The sequence below is a fragment of the Andrographis paniculata genome, unplaced genomic scaffold (assembly GCF_009805555.1).
Source record: "Andrographis paniculata isolate CXL003 unplaced genomic scaffold, ASM980555v1 Contig52END, whole genome shotgun sequence".
In the NCBI taxonomy this organism is placed as follows: Eukaryota; Viridiplantae; Streptophyta; class Magnoliopsida; order Lamiales; family Acanthaceae; genus Andrographis; species Andrographis paniculata.
Window position 1 is genome coordinate 7,485,814 of NW_026137587.1, and position 13,611 is coordinate 7,499,424.

The 13,611-nt window shown below is 31.1% G+C and overlaps 2 protein-coding genes across 2 annotated transcripts; both read right to left on the bottom strand.

Annotated features, from left to right (window-relative positions):
- Positions 1-3,097: 3,097 nt before the first annotated feature.
- Positions 3,098-4,809, bottom strand: LOC127254588 (glycine-rich cell wall structural protein-like). Its single transcript, XM_051279773.1, has 2 exons — positions 4,428-4,809; positions 3,098-4,353 (listed from the first exon to the last, which is right to left on the bottom strand). The coding sequence occupies exons 1-2, from the start codon at positions 4,603-4,605 to the stop codon at positions 3,233-3,235; spliced, it is 1,299 nt and encodes a 432-aa protein (XP_051135730.1). The 5' UTR covers positions 4,606-4,809; the 3' UTR covers positions 3,098-3,232.
- Positions 4,810-9,026: 4,217 nt separating this feature from the next.
- LOC127254866 (protein DETOXIFICATION 19-like) lies at positions 9,027-11,811 on the bottom strand. Its single transcript, XM_051280190.1, has 7 exons — positions 11,481-11,811; positions 10,404-10,948; positions 10,220-10,306; positions 10,079-10,135; positions 9,763-10,001; positions 9,549-9,667; positions 9,027-9,286 (listed from the first exon to the last, which is right to left on the bottom strand). The coding sequence occupies exons 1-7, from the start codon at positions 11,739-11,741 to the stop codon at positions 9,152-9,154; spliced, it is 1,443 nt and encodes a 480-aa protein (XP_051136147.1). The 5' UTR covers positions 11,742-11,811; the 3' UTR covers positions 9,027-9,151.
- Positions 11,812-13,611: the final 1,800 nt, after the last annotated feature.

Sequence of the window (13,611 nt, forward strand, 5' to 3'; positions counted from 1 at the left end):
TGAGATTGAAAAAATATATACCAAAAATTTCAATATTTTAGGGAATACTCTTGACATCCAATGGTTTGTTCATACTTTCAAACACACGTTTTAATATAATTTATATATATATATAAATAAGATTATCTTTTAATGACATCTGAAAAAATAGAAATAAAATTGGACGAAAAATGAAATATATATTTTCCATGATGCAAAAAGACGTGGCAAAGCGTAGGATTTGAAACCTGATGTGTGATGCAGAATATTACATTTGTGAAGCATTATTTATTGCGAGATAAGCTTGCTGCCGACAACATTAAAATCCCAAAAATAAAATAATAATAATATTAATAATAAAAGCAAATATCACATGCCACGTGGAATGACTAGTCAACATTGTTAAAATTTGATTTTATTAGGTCCATTCAATATTGTTGATTGAAAAATCAGGATTAAAAAGAAAAAAAAAAAAGTGTGAATGTCACGTGTCAGTCACGAGGAGGATTATTGGAGATAGGATCAAAAGAGGTACAAGCGCCAGCGTGTTTGTTTGAGGGTTTGGATTTTGGGTTGGGATTTGAATAGTAAAAATTTTGAATTTGAATAGTTGTATGATATGATATAAATAAGCATTGATGTGATGTTTTGAATGTAAAATTGATTTTTAGTATAATATAAAAAATGAAAAATAAATGTTTGATTTGATATTTTTGGAAGGAAAATTTTGTGGGAATAGTAGAAATTCCACAAAATCCCCCAAACAAACACACCCGAATTCTATACTGATTTAAGGGCAAAATAGTTACACATTCCTTTTTTACATTACAAACTTTTACCTATTTAACATTATTAAGTTTTTAAAAAATATTAAATTAAATATTTTTTTTTTTTATAAAATATCAAATCAAATAATAATCTTTTATTTTTTTCAAATTTCCAAAATTTCAAAAACTCATATCTAAACAAAGTCTCTAACTCAAACTAAAAAAATATATATAAGGATTGTGTCCAAATTTCACTAAATCTGTGGGGTAAAATTGACTATACAAAAATTTATATTCTTATTTTTGTTAGAATAAATTATATATACAAACTAAATTAGCACATATAAATATATAGTTCCAATATAAAAATAATTTTTGTATATATATTTTTTATTGATACTAAATAACTTATGTAATAAAATTCACATAAAAATGTTTTCCTTTTTTAAAGTTATAAATAAAATTATACAATAATTAGGAATAAAAATAAAAACTGAAATAGGATGAAGCGTGGAAGGGGAAGGGATCAATTGAAACCTAAAAGTATCATTTTTGGGGGGAGGGGTGGGGGGCGGCGAGGTGTCGCTTTTTTCTCACAGAATTTTAGGGTGTGTTTGTTTGAAGGATTTTGGTGGATTTCCTTCCCCCAAAAATATGAAATCAAACACCTATTTTTTATTTTTTATATTATACTAAAAATCAATTTTACATTCAAAACATCACATCAAACCCTATTTATATCACATCATACAACTATTTAAATTCAAAATTTTTACTATTCAAATCCCAACTCAAAATTCAAACCCTCAAACAAACACACCCTTAATGTCGACCAGAAATCAGTTAATAATAAATACATAAATAAACAAATTTTCAATCCTCTCCTATTATAAATGTGAGTGGGTCCCTGTCAACTTTAAAAAACAACGCTCTCTCTGTAATTCAAATATATGTTTATTTTTTTTTGGATTGTCATAAAAAAAATTTTTTTGTTTTTTTAAGTAAAAAATTATTATATTTTTATACTTTTTTTTACTATAAAAAAGTAACAATTATTACTCACTTTTAGTAAAACTCGTGTCCGGTCAAATAAGCAAACATTTGCATGACGGAGGGAGTAATAATAAGTGTAAGTTCATATAAATATGATATTGTTAGTTTTGAGTGAAATTCATTTAAATTTATTTTTAAACGTTTTGAAAATGTCTCGTATTATAATATTGTTGAATATTAATATACAAAAGATAGAGGACTAGTTTGATTTTTTGATTTAAATCTGAGTATTTGAAGTTTGATATAAATAATATTTTTATTAAAAACAATATAAATTAAATAGTGTTTTTGTAACTCAAACCAAATATATTGATAAGATTCTAAACATATATATATTTATTTATTAATGAAAGATTAGAAACGAAATAGTTTTAATAGAAATAATTTAGATATTAAAAAAATAATAATTAAAAACATAGTGTCAATATAGAGTACAATTTGTAAGCAAAAGACGTCCAATCTATATGTGTAGGTAGGGAGAAATAGAATATACAATCTGCTTGATTAATATTTATAGAATACATAAATCAAAATAATATGACATAATAAATAAATATTCTTGTCCTCCTCTAAATTTTATTGGGACAAATAGAGTATTTAAATAAATAAATAAAAATTCATATAACATCATTCATCTAATATTCTTATAATTACTTGTACATTACAAGAAAACAACTAAAACAATCAGTAGGTACGTGGACGTGGTAAGATGTTATGTGCTGTGGTGTCTGAATATCACAAGATCATTGATTAATTCGCTCTATTAATCATTAATTAATTTTATACGTATTCATTTCCAAACAATTGATATGACCATTCGCATCTCCTCATCTTTATCCTATATAATTAATTCCTTTATTATTATAATAATACTTACCACTTTTATTTTATTCCTTATAATTATATATTTGTATAATAGTTTAACAATAAAATTCTTAAACAATAAATTACTATGTTTCATTTTTCTCATTTTTAATATGTCTACAAAATATATTTTTTATTTAAGATTTTATGCACTATTTTTCTATATATTTATATGACTTCATATATTTCTTAGACACATACAAGATTATATTACTAATTTCATTTATAACAAAAAAGAATGGAGTAATAAATAATTCTTGACTGAAGAAACATCCTTGTAGTCAAAGAAGTATGTTGATTGACAATAAATTCTTTTGTTACATTTTTTTTTTTTTTTAATTTCTTTTGTTACATTTTTATTCAATTGTAAAGTAACAAGTGCAATACATTAAAAATAAAATAAAATAGACCGGTACTGATAACAAAAGGACAAATAAAATAAGAAAGGAAGATATGATTAAGATGAATTATATGTCTCACAAATAATTTTAAAATTCAAATATTACAGAGAAATATATAAGCAACGGGCTGGAGATGTAAAATAAAAATGAAAAATATATTTATTTATTTTAAAGAGAAATGATAATGTCACCCAACGCCGCACTCAATAGAAGTGACAGCGTCATCACCAACACAAATGAAGGGTTGCCGGCTTGAACCGCAGCCGACGGCGGCGGAGGCGAAGATCCGCCGCCGCCGGATGGAGGAGGAACGTCGGCCGGAGTATTACCTCCGCCGGGAGTGCCGCTGCCCGGTGATCCCGAAGGCGATGATCCCCCGGTTCCCGTGGATGGAGGTGACGCGCCGCCTCCGCCCGGCGGTGATCCTCCCGGTGATGAAGACGGCGAGGTAACTCCGCCCGACGGCGACGGAGCAATCGAAGGTCCTCCGGCGCCTCCTCCTCCACCACCGCCGCCACTCGACGGAGCCGGAGCAATCGAAGGTCCTCCGGCGCCTCCTCCGCCACCACCACCCGACGGAGACGGAGAAGTCGATGGCCCCCCGGCGCCTCCTCCGCCACCACCACCCGACGGAGACGGAGAAGTCGATGGCCCTCCGGCGCCGCCTCCGCCACCACCACCCGACGGAGACGGAGACGGAGAAGTCGATGGCCCTCCGGCGCCTCCGCCACCGCCTGACGGGGACGGGGAAGTCGACGGCCCTCCAGCGCCTCCGCCTCCGCCACCGCCAGACGGAGATGGAGATGTCGACGGCCCTCCTGCGCCACCACCGCCGGACGGAGCCGGCGACCTAGAAGGCCCTCCTGCACCTCCACCTCCGCCTCCGCCTCCGCCGGAGGGCGATGGCGATGTCGAGGGCCCTCCTGCGCCTCCGCCTCCACCTCCACCACCACCACCCGATGGAGCCGGTGACGTGGACGGTGGCGTCGAGCCTCCCCCGCCGCCTCCGCCACCACCTGACGGAGCCGGCGACGTGGACGGCGGCGTCGAGCCTCCTCCTCCTCCTCCTCCGGTAGCATTATTCCTAACAGCCATAACGACGACGATCATCTTCTGGCCCCGATCGCAATTCTCCTTAATCCCGCTGATGAAATAAAACGGACCCGACCGATCAAACTTGAACTGTTCCGAATTCCCCAGTTTCTTAATCGGACTCGCCGCGTCGCACTTGTCGTACCCATCCTTGCTCACCACCACCGCCGAATCCGCCGGATTACTGTAACTAAACCCTACAATACAATTAAATCAAAATCAAAATCAAAATCGAAATTGAAATCGAGATCGAAATCGAAACGATGCTCACCGATGGTGTCATTAACCTGGAATCTCATTCTCCCCGCCCAGGAATTGTAGGGTTCCTTGGGATTAACGACCCACGAAACAGAGAACTGATATGATCCATGGCAGAGCGGCACTGCCATACACGACATTAATATAATACTAATAAACACCAGATGATGATGATGATGATCGGCAGCCATGGATGATATGACGAAGAACAACCACAACGTACAACGCCAAAAGTAAAAGCAACAACCACACCTCTGTCAAAAATAGTAGCAGTAGCAATTAAAAGCCTTTTAAGAAAATGAGAGAGAGAGAGAGAGAGAGAGAGAGAGAATTGAAGATATAGTAAGTAAGTACTAGTGTAGAATGAGGGGCAAGGGCAGGGGTGGGTGATATATATTGATTGATTGAGATAATTAGGGATCAGGTTACCGTTGCAAAATACGTATATACATTATTATTATTATTATTTTAAATATATATATATATATATTGTAATTGTAATAAATAGGGTGTCTGATTTATCCATCCATCCATCGGAGTATTAATTAAGTAGGTCAAATTTTTTTGCACTTTTATTACACACACCTGTCCAGTCCACACACAATACACACGCAGGCAGGAAGGAAGGAAGGAAGGCACACCAACGGATAGGACACGAAAAGGAGAAGCAGACATTACTCACACGACCACTGTGGATTTGTGCTTTTATTAATTTTTTTTAAAAAAAATAAAAAATTTTAAAAAATCAAATTAAATATTTATTTTTAATTTTTATATTATATATCAAAAATATTTCATCAACATCTATTTATAGTTCCTATACAACTATTATAATTCTAAATTAATTCTAACTAAAAATAAATAAAAATCATACTTCCAAACAAACACAATGTTATATACTCTCTCCGTCCACTTACAATGTTTACATATTTCTATTTTGGGACGTCCAATTACAAAGTTAACATTTCATTAAATACCCTACTTTTTTCACAAATACCCTTACTTTACATGACATCATTACTTTTACACAAAAAAAAAAAGTAAGGGCAAAAATATCATAACACTACTTTTAACTACTTATTATAATTAAAATACTATTATTTCTTAAATATCGCGCCAAAAGTAAATGCCAACCTTCCAAGTGGACAGAGGGAGTATATTGAAGATAAATAACTTGTGTGTGGGTGTGTATCTATTTATCTATATATATATATATATGTATGTATGTATCGATGGATACATAGATATCATACATTGGCCGACGTACTACGTATACATACAATTTTGGAATGGGAAAAGGATCGGGTAAGATTATTTGTGTATATTTTTTAAAAAATAAAATAATGTATGGAAAGACTTGTCCGAAATTAAACTTGTTCACGAATTTTGGATATCTTTCAAAATTTATAACATTTTAACAGATATGTGTTTCTTTCTTCTTTTTTTTTTTAGAGTATTTTTTAAAAATTTCCTTTTTAAATTAATATTACATATTAATATATATATATAATATTATATTGACAATAGTGTAAAAGTGATTTTAAAAAATCAAAATACTCTTACTTTATTTAATTATTGTGAAAAAATAAAAATAATTTTGTAAAAAAGATGAGAAGTTAGTCAAAAAATAAAAATTAAACTATTATTTTGAGAGGACGAAACGACAAAACGAGACTGTTATTTTGAAATGGATAGAATATTTTACTAAAAGAGTAAGTATTTTTTTCTACTTAATTATTGAGGGTTTTATGCAAAATAACCAACATACAAACATCAATCCAATAATTACAATTTTGCTAAACATTTTAATTAATTACTATGTTTGAATAATAATTAATTTGTTGATAAGAATATTTCTATTGCCACCGACTTTTATTATTATTATTATTATTATTATTATAGATAGATAGACTTTGGGAAGTTGGGACCGTAAAACTACACTCTTCTAGCTACATGATAATAATGCTTTAATTGCACTTTTAATAATATATTATAATTAAATTATTCACTCGTTTCAAAAAATACTACTTCAATCCACTCATAAGTATAATATTTTATTATTTAAATACAAAGTATATATTTTATTATTTAAATATGTATGAACTTTAATACACATTACAAATACCTTATATTTATGTTTATTTACATTAATATCTCATATTAATTTTACATATTATAAAAATACAATAGTTTTATGAAACAAAAATTATCATCGATTATTATTAATATGCAATTTTAATCAAACTTTGTGAATAAATAAATATATGTATATATTAAGTAGACTGAGAGTACGTATTATTTTATAGAATAATAATATCAAGATTAAGTTAAAGTTTGTTTAGCAAAACTTACAATATTGTTTATAATTTTAAATTTTAAATTTTTAACGGTAAAATGATGTATATTGTAACAGTGAAAAAAATATTAATTAAATGATTGATAGATGTTATATATAGTTGTTAGTATTTAAATGCATACTATATATATATATATATATTTGGATAAGATGCAATAAGTGCATTTTCCATATTTAAAAATATTTGGAAACAAAAATAATTGACTTATCGTTTTATATTAAAAGATTATATATATCTAATATAGTAATTGTGCGTATTTAGATATTTTATTATCCATTTTATTATCATAAAATGTAAAAATGTGTGAAGATTTTAAAATTATTTTCCAATAATATCGTGTTTTTTTAATTTATTATTTGAAATATATATTTTATTTGTACACATAAAGATATTGTTTTTGAAATATAAATATACTATTTAAACCCAAGGTGTGTTTGTTTGTTAATGTAATATTTTATGTGTAAAATTACTTTTTATTTAATATAAGAAATAAAAAATTTAAATTAATTGTTCAATTTAATACTTTTAAATAAAAAATAAAATTGTGTAAAAATGTTGAGAGAATCTTAAAGACAAAAAAAAAAAAAAAACAATTTAGGTTTTGTAACCTGGATAAATGGGCCTTGGGCTGTGTCGGTATGTGTTTTTTTAAAAAATAAAAATAAAAATATTTTTAGTATAATTATTTATATAAAAAATGAATGATATTGTATATTTAACAAACAAATAAATAAATATAAAAATGTACTTTTAATGGGCTTCGTAAAGTTTGTAAGAAGCAAAAGGCCTGTAACCTGAATTGATTTCATCAAAGCCCACTTTTAATATGGCCCAAATTTTGATACTGCACTGTACGTAATTATTATGGATGCCGCCTATTCTATATATTATATTGAATGTTTGAATTTTTATTAAGTAGCAATTATTCTTATTAAAATACTTTTAAATACGATCAATAAAGTATTTTATAAAATTTGATATTAGAAAATCGTGTATTTTTTATACATTAATTAATTTAGTTTGGTTATATAATTGATATATTTTTTTTTTTAAACTAAAAATCTTACGTGTAACTTAAAATACATTAAATACATGTTTGGACAAGACATAATCTATGATTTAATTTCTATTATTATTGAATATGTATAACAATGATAATAATAAAATTATTACACTAATTCAAGACAAATAAAAAAGGAAAAAAAAAAAAGAAGAAGAAGAATTTACTTGTGTTTTCAATTTCAAATTATTGTTTTTCACAACTGAACATGCTCCGATGTATCTGGACGACAATGTGGCAGAAGAGATGAATTAAGAACATAGACAATGAAAAATGATATATTTTGTGCAGTTCTTCGCATGGAATGCATCTGGTCAAGAATATTAGTCAAGTTCATATTTATATATTCACCAAGTAAAGTAAAAAATAATTTTACATATACAAACACACAGGGAAGGACATAAGGACTAGGGCAACTGACCCAAGTTCATTTTCTTCCCAAGCCCTTAAAAAAATAAAATAAAATATTTTCTCCGTCCTAAATAGATGATTTTTGAGAGTTTTACACTATATTAAAAAATAATAATATTTTATTAATTATGATTAAATTTTTTAAAATAAAACAAACAAAAATGATAAAAAAAAATAAATTAATTAATATAAAAAAATTATACTTTTTCTTTAATTCTATAATCTTGCCGCCAATTCAAATATCTTACTCTATTTTATCTTTTATTTTATTATTCTAATATATGATACTATATAATCATTTTAATTATAAATATTTATTAAAAATATATATTATCCAAAATATTACTGCCATTGTATTATATTGTTTTACTTTACGGTTATATATATATATATATATATATTTTCTATGATCTCTACAGTGTCGAGAGGAATCAAATAAAATAAAGTGATTCAGAATCAATGAAAGTGAATGAAGAAGTTGGTTCTTACCATTTTCTTTTACACAACAAAAAATAATAATAAACTACATGATTAAATAAAAAAAATTAAAAAAATCAACGGTTTAAAATATATTAAAATTGAAATAGAATAGAAAATATTTAAGTAAACATTTTTAATAATAAAAAATATAATATTCATTTTTTAGTTAATAGTACATCTTTTACTTACAAAAATGGAATGTTAATTCAATCTTAATAAATGTTATAAAATAAAACGTATCGTTTTCAAGTTTCATTTATTATAGCGGCCTTATCCCTATTTACAATATGCTATTAAATAAATGTATTTTCAATCTCATATGTTATATATGATCCATCATCAGTTTTACACTTTTATCGCTAAGCATATTTTTGATAATATAATACATACATACATACGAGACTAATAATGCATTTATCTCAAAAAAATTCAGACGTCCGCAACAGTTGTCTTCGACGGCAAATCCGGGGAAATCTCGACCGTCCGCCATTTTGTGAATCTTGCGAGCACCAAAAGACCAATCATCTGGACCGTCAATCCACAGATCAATCCGATCCACAATCCCTGAGACCAAAATTATTACACTAATCTTAATTATTCCAAGATTAATAAATATGTAATAACATTTTCCTTCTTTCATCTAAATTTATATTTATTTTTTATTTTTTATCCAAAAGTATTGTACTTTTTATATTTTCTTTACTATAAAAAAAAAATAAATTATATTTTTATCTATTTTTTCTTAAAACTAGTATCCAATTAAATGAGCGTAATTTTACGTGACAGAAACTGGACTGGACTAGCATATTTCATATGCCAATACTACCTTGGTGTATAATTTGAATTTGAAACCTAGAAGAACAGCAACGGGCACGCCTAGTAAATAGAACGTTCCCAAGTTGATGTACACCACCAAGTGCTGCCATCCGCAACCTCTTGCAACCCCTACATACAACACACATTATATATATATATATATAGATATGACAGGTTGCAGGTTGTTACTGTGCTGAGCATATATTCGATATTTAATTACATACCGGATAAGATCCCCTGAACAAAGTCGGAAACCATCGACACCAAAAGAAGCGGCGTCATCGAGGCGAAAGCATCGATCACCGTCAGGCTGTTGCTGAAGGATCCCGCCCACAGATCATGCCCGAAATAAAGGGACACGACGATGCAGAGCGAAAGGATGACAGTGAGTTTAAGAGCCACGGAAGTTGCGCGCCTTGCTCGATCGGGTCTCCCTGCTCCCAACTCGTTCGACACCCTCGTGCTGCGAACATTAATTAAATCGAACACTCAGATTATTACATGCAACAAGTTGGTAAGTACGAAGCTTGGTTTTCTTACCTCGCTGCGGCGCTGAGACCATAGGCGATCATGTAGGCGATCGACTCTGTATTTACGCTAAAATCACACAAAACACGAATCATATATACACAACTCTTACTAAAGAAATGACGAAATCGCGAGGCCGTGAAATGTATTTACCACATCGCTATAATCGACGTAGATAGTTTTGAGTTCGGCATCAACCCTGCTAACAAAACGAGAATCTCGAACGCCCAATACTCCAAACTTTTCGAGTACCCAAAAAAAAATAAAAATCACACTATGAGAACGAAAAAAATATTACGTAAAGGATCAAAAACCAAATTTACATACAATAACATACCACACCATGGCTGCAGACGGCAAAGCGAGCTTCAAATCGACAACAACGAAGCTCCACGACGGAAATGTGAATCCCTCGCGGGTCTCCTTGAATCTCTTCGCCTTAAGCACGTAAAGTGCCAACATGAGAACCGAGATCCACAGTGATACAGAGGCTGCCAACGGCGCGCCACCGTAATCGAACGATGTCCAATTAGAAAATATGTGGCGGATGCCGATCTGGAGAGCAAGCGGGATCGTCGAGCAGATGACAAGTGGCACGACGACGCGCTGTGTCTGAAGGAATTTCAGCATGTTCTGTAATAAACCGTAGGCGAACAGTCCGGGGATGAGGTACCTCAGATAGAGCCTTGCGGATTTCGACACTTGAGGGTCTTGGCCTAGTAAAGTCAGAACAATGTCTGAATACCACCAGAGCAGAGAAACTAGGATGGAGAAGACCGTGGTAACAATGCAGGATGCCTGAAGATACGATCCTAACATTCGATGTAGTTTAGCGCCGAAAGCTTGCCCGCACAATGTCTCGAGAGCGCCGGTCAAGCCAACCTGGTTCGACAGAGGAATCAAGCCAATCTCAGACACTAGTCAAGTTAACAACTACTACAAACAACTTTAGGACAACAATTGAATCATTTTCAGCAAACTTTGTTCTTACGAGAGCGGAAATTCGAAATCTAGGACAATCTAGGGTGATCAAACAGCTTGGCAGTGTGAGGATCATTCAATTGAATACAATTGTTGTAAGAATTTCTACAAACTATTCACACTCACTGTGTCCAAAAACAGTTACGCAGCTCGAACCGTGTGCTTCCACTAATACCAGTGTCGTGTTAGCGCTTTCGGAAGAACACGAAATCGCATTAGCGATTTTTGACGGTTAGTGACCAATCGGGCGATTCCAGACAACACTTGTTCTTGCAGTGAAAGGGAAATCTGGTAATAAACCCTACGACGGCGGTCCTCAGGTTTCTATCTGTTTTAGCAGATCTACAGAAGCGGCTATTTCTATTTCTCTAATTTTAAAATTATTTTTAGAAATTAACAAAGAGAGAGCGAGAGAGGAGAAATTTGTTAGTACCATGAGGTCGAAACCGGTGACGAAGGCCCAGGAGTTGGCTAGGTTGGCGGCGGCGAGCTCGGATTCTCCGATGTGGCCGGCGAACATCACCGAGACGAGCGGGATGAAGTAGTACGACACATTGGTGACTATCATCGGCACCGCCAGGAATATTTGGTCCTTCGCCTCCTCCACGTCAACAATCTTGTTCAGACATCCTTCAGCCGTCTTTTCCAGCAGCGGAGTCGCCGCCGCCGCGTCGGCGCTGTTCTCTGAAGCCATACCCTTCTCTGACCTCCAGAACTTTTCCGATGATGTTTTTTTTGTTATTATTTGTTTTGGGTAAGAGTTAGGACACGGCTCCTGCAATGTTTATATATAGACGTACACACGAGAACACATACGTATACAGTATGTATACCAATGACGTGGCAGTGGATGGGCGTTATCCGTGAAACGACGTCGTATAGAAGGTGGAGAAGTAATAAATACTTTGTTCAGTTCACATAATTTGTCCATATTTTTTATTTTTGTCTGTTTCACATCATTTATTTTTTTTAAAAAAAATATATATATAATTATATAATTTAAATACATTTTAAATTTTATAATTTTTAAATTTTAATTAAATTATTTAAATTTTAATATACGATTATTTTTATTAATAATTTTTTTAATTATTTAGTGTTGCGTTCAATAGGACGGAGGGATAGGAGTACTGCTGCGCCTACTATTTGGTATAAATATTTACTAAATTACAATATTCAATAATGCTGGCAGGTAGGTTTGTTTGCTGAGATTATTTATTTATTTATTCTTTAAGGAATATTAAAATATAAAATTATTTTATTAAAAAATATCACATAATAAATATATATATTATTTACAAAATATTATATTAAATATATTTTTTTATTTTAAAATTTTCAAAACCCACAATCTTCCAAAACAAAACAAAAAATATGTTTATAGTCAATATATTTATACGTGTGTTTGTTGGCACGTGGGGTAATAGTTGGACAGTCGTTCTCGACTCTCTGCATCACGTCCAGTAAATAATTAAAGGTTACCCTACCTAAGCATTTTCGGACATGCAGATAAATTGAATTATGTGAGTCGTGAAAACCATGTGTTTTGTTTGTTCTGACTTGTTTATATCTATCAATAATCTAAAATAATTATTACTCCCCAATCTATCTATCCATTTTGTTTATGCACGAGATTTTAGAAATATTAGTATTATATTGAGATAAAGTAGAAATAAAGGTAAAAAAACTAAATTAACCCTGTTAGTATTGTATGATATAAAAGTAATGACATTTGTGTAATACATTGTAAATTAGAAGGGTATTTGTAATGTTAGGTAGATAGTACAATTACTAAAAAAAAAAAAACGGATATTTTGTTATGGGACGGACCAAAATGAAAAAATGGATAAATTGTTAAGGAACGGATGGAGTATTTGATTTGAATTTAACTCTTTTTTTTTTTTATTTTAATTCAAATAATATTGTATAAAAAATATTACAATAACTATGAACAGAATTGTATAGTATTTATTTTGATTTGAAACTGTAATTAAACATACCATAGTATTTATTTAAAAACAAAAATTTTATAACATTTTTAAAAATAATACTCCCTCATGTCATGCAAGTCTGTGCTCATTTGATCGGGCATCAAAATTAATAAAAATGAGTAATAATTATTACTTTTTTCTTTTTATAGTAAAAAAATATATAAAAATGTAATAATTTTTTATTTAAAAGAGAAGCAATAATAGTTTTCGATAACAACCAAAAAGAAAAGTGAGTATAGATTTGAACGAGGGACTAATAACAAAATTTTAATTTTTTTTTTTTTTAATATTATAAGAATACAGCCACCTCTATATTTTTCCTTTTGATCATTTGAGCAGAATATGCCCCGACTCTGATTCGGATGCCAAACATATCTTTCTTTCGTACACTTCTTGCGGGGCCCATCCAATATGGAATTTCACGAAATTTATATATGTATAGTAGATTATTATTTTTTTAAATAATTTTCATGTTGATAATTTTGTTATGCAGTTAATAGGGTTTGTATTCAGTTTTATTCACTTCAACGGCTTAACCATTTTTAGTTAATTAGTTATTGACTTAATTTGATA

Bases quoted from the DNA above. Each gene is read 5' to 3' on its own strand.
- LOC127254866 (XM_051280190.1), bottom strand. From the start codon at position 11,741: ATGGCTTCAGAGAACAGCGCCGACGCGGCGGCGGCGACTCCGCTGCTG. The intron at 10,307-10,403 runs GTATGTTATTGT...GTACTCGAAAAG, and splicing joins CCGTCTGCAGCCATGGTGTG to TTTGGAGTATTGGGCGTTCG. The intron at 10,136-10,219 runs GTAAATACATTT...GTGTGATTTTAG, and splicing joins ACGTCGATTATAGCGATGTG to CGTAAATACAGAGTCGATCG.
- LOC127254588 (XM_051279773.1), bottom strand. From the start codon at position 4,605: ATGGCTGCCGATCATCATCATCATCATCTGGTGTTTATTAGTATTATA. The intron at 4,354-4,427 runs GTGAGCATCGTT...ATTGTATTGTAG, and splicing joins CCAGGTTAATGACACCATCG to GGTTTAGTTACAGTAATCCG.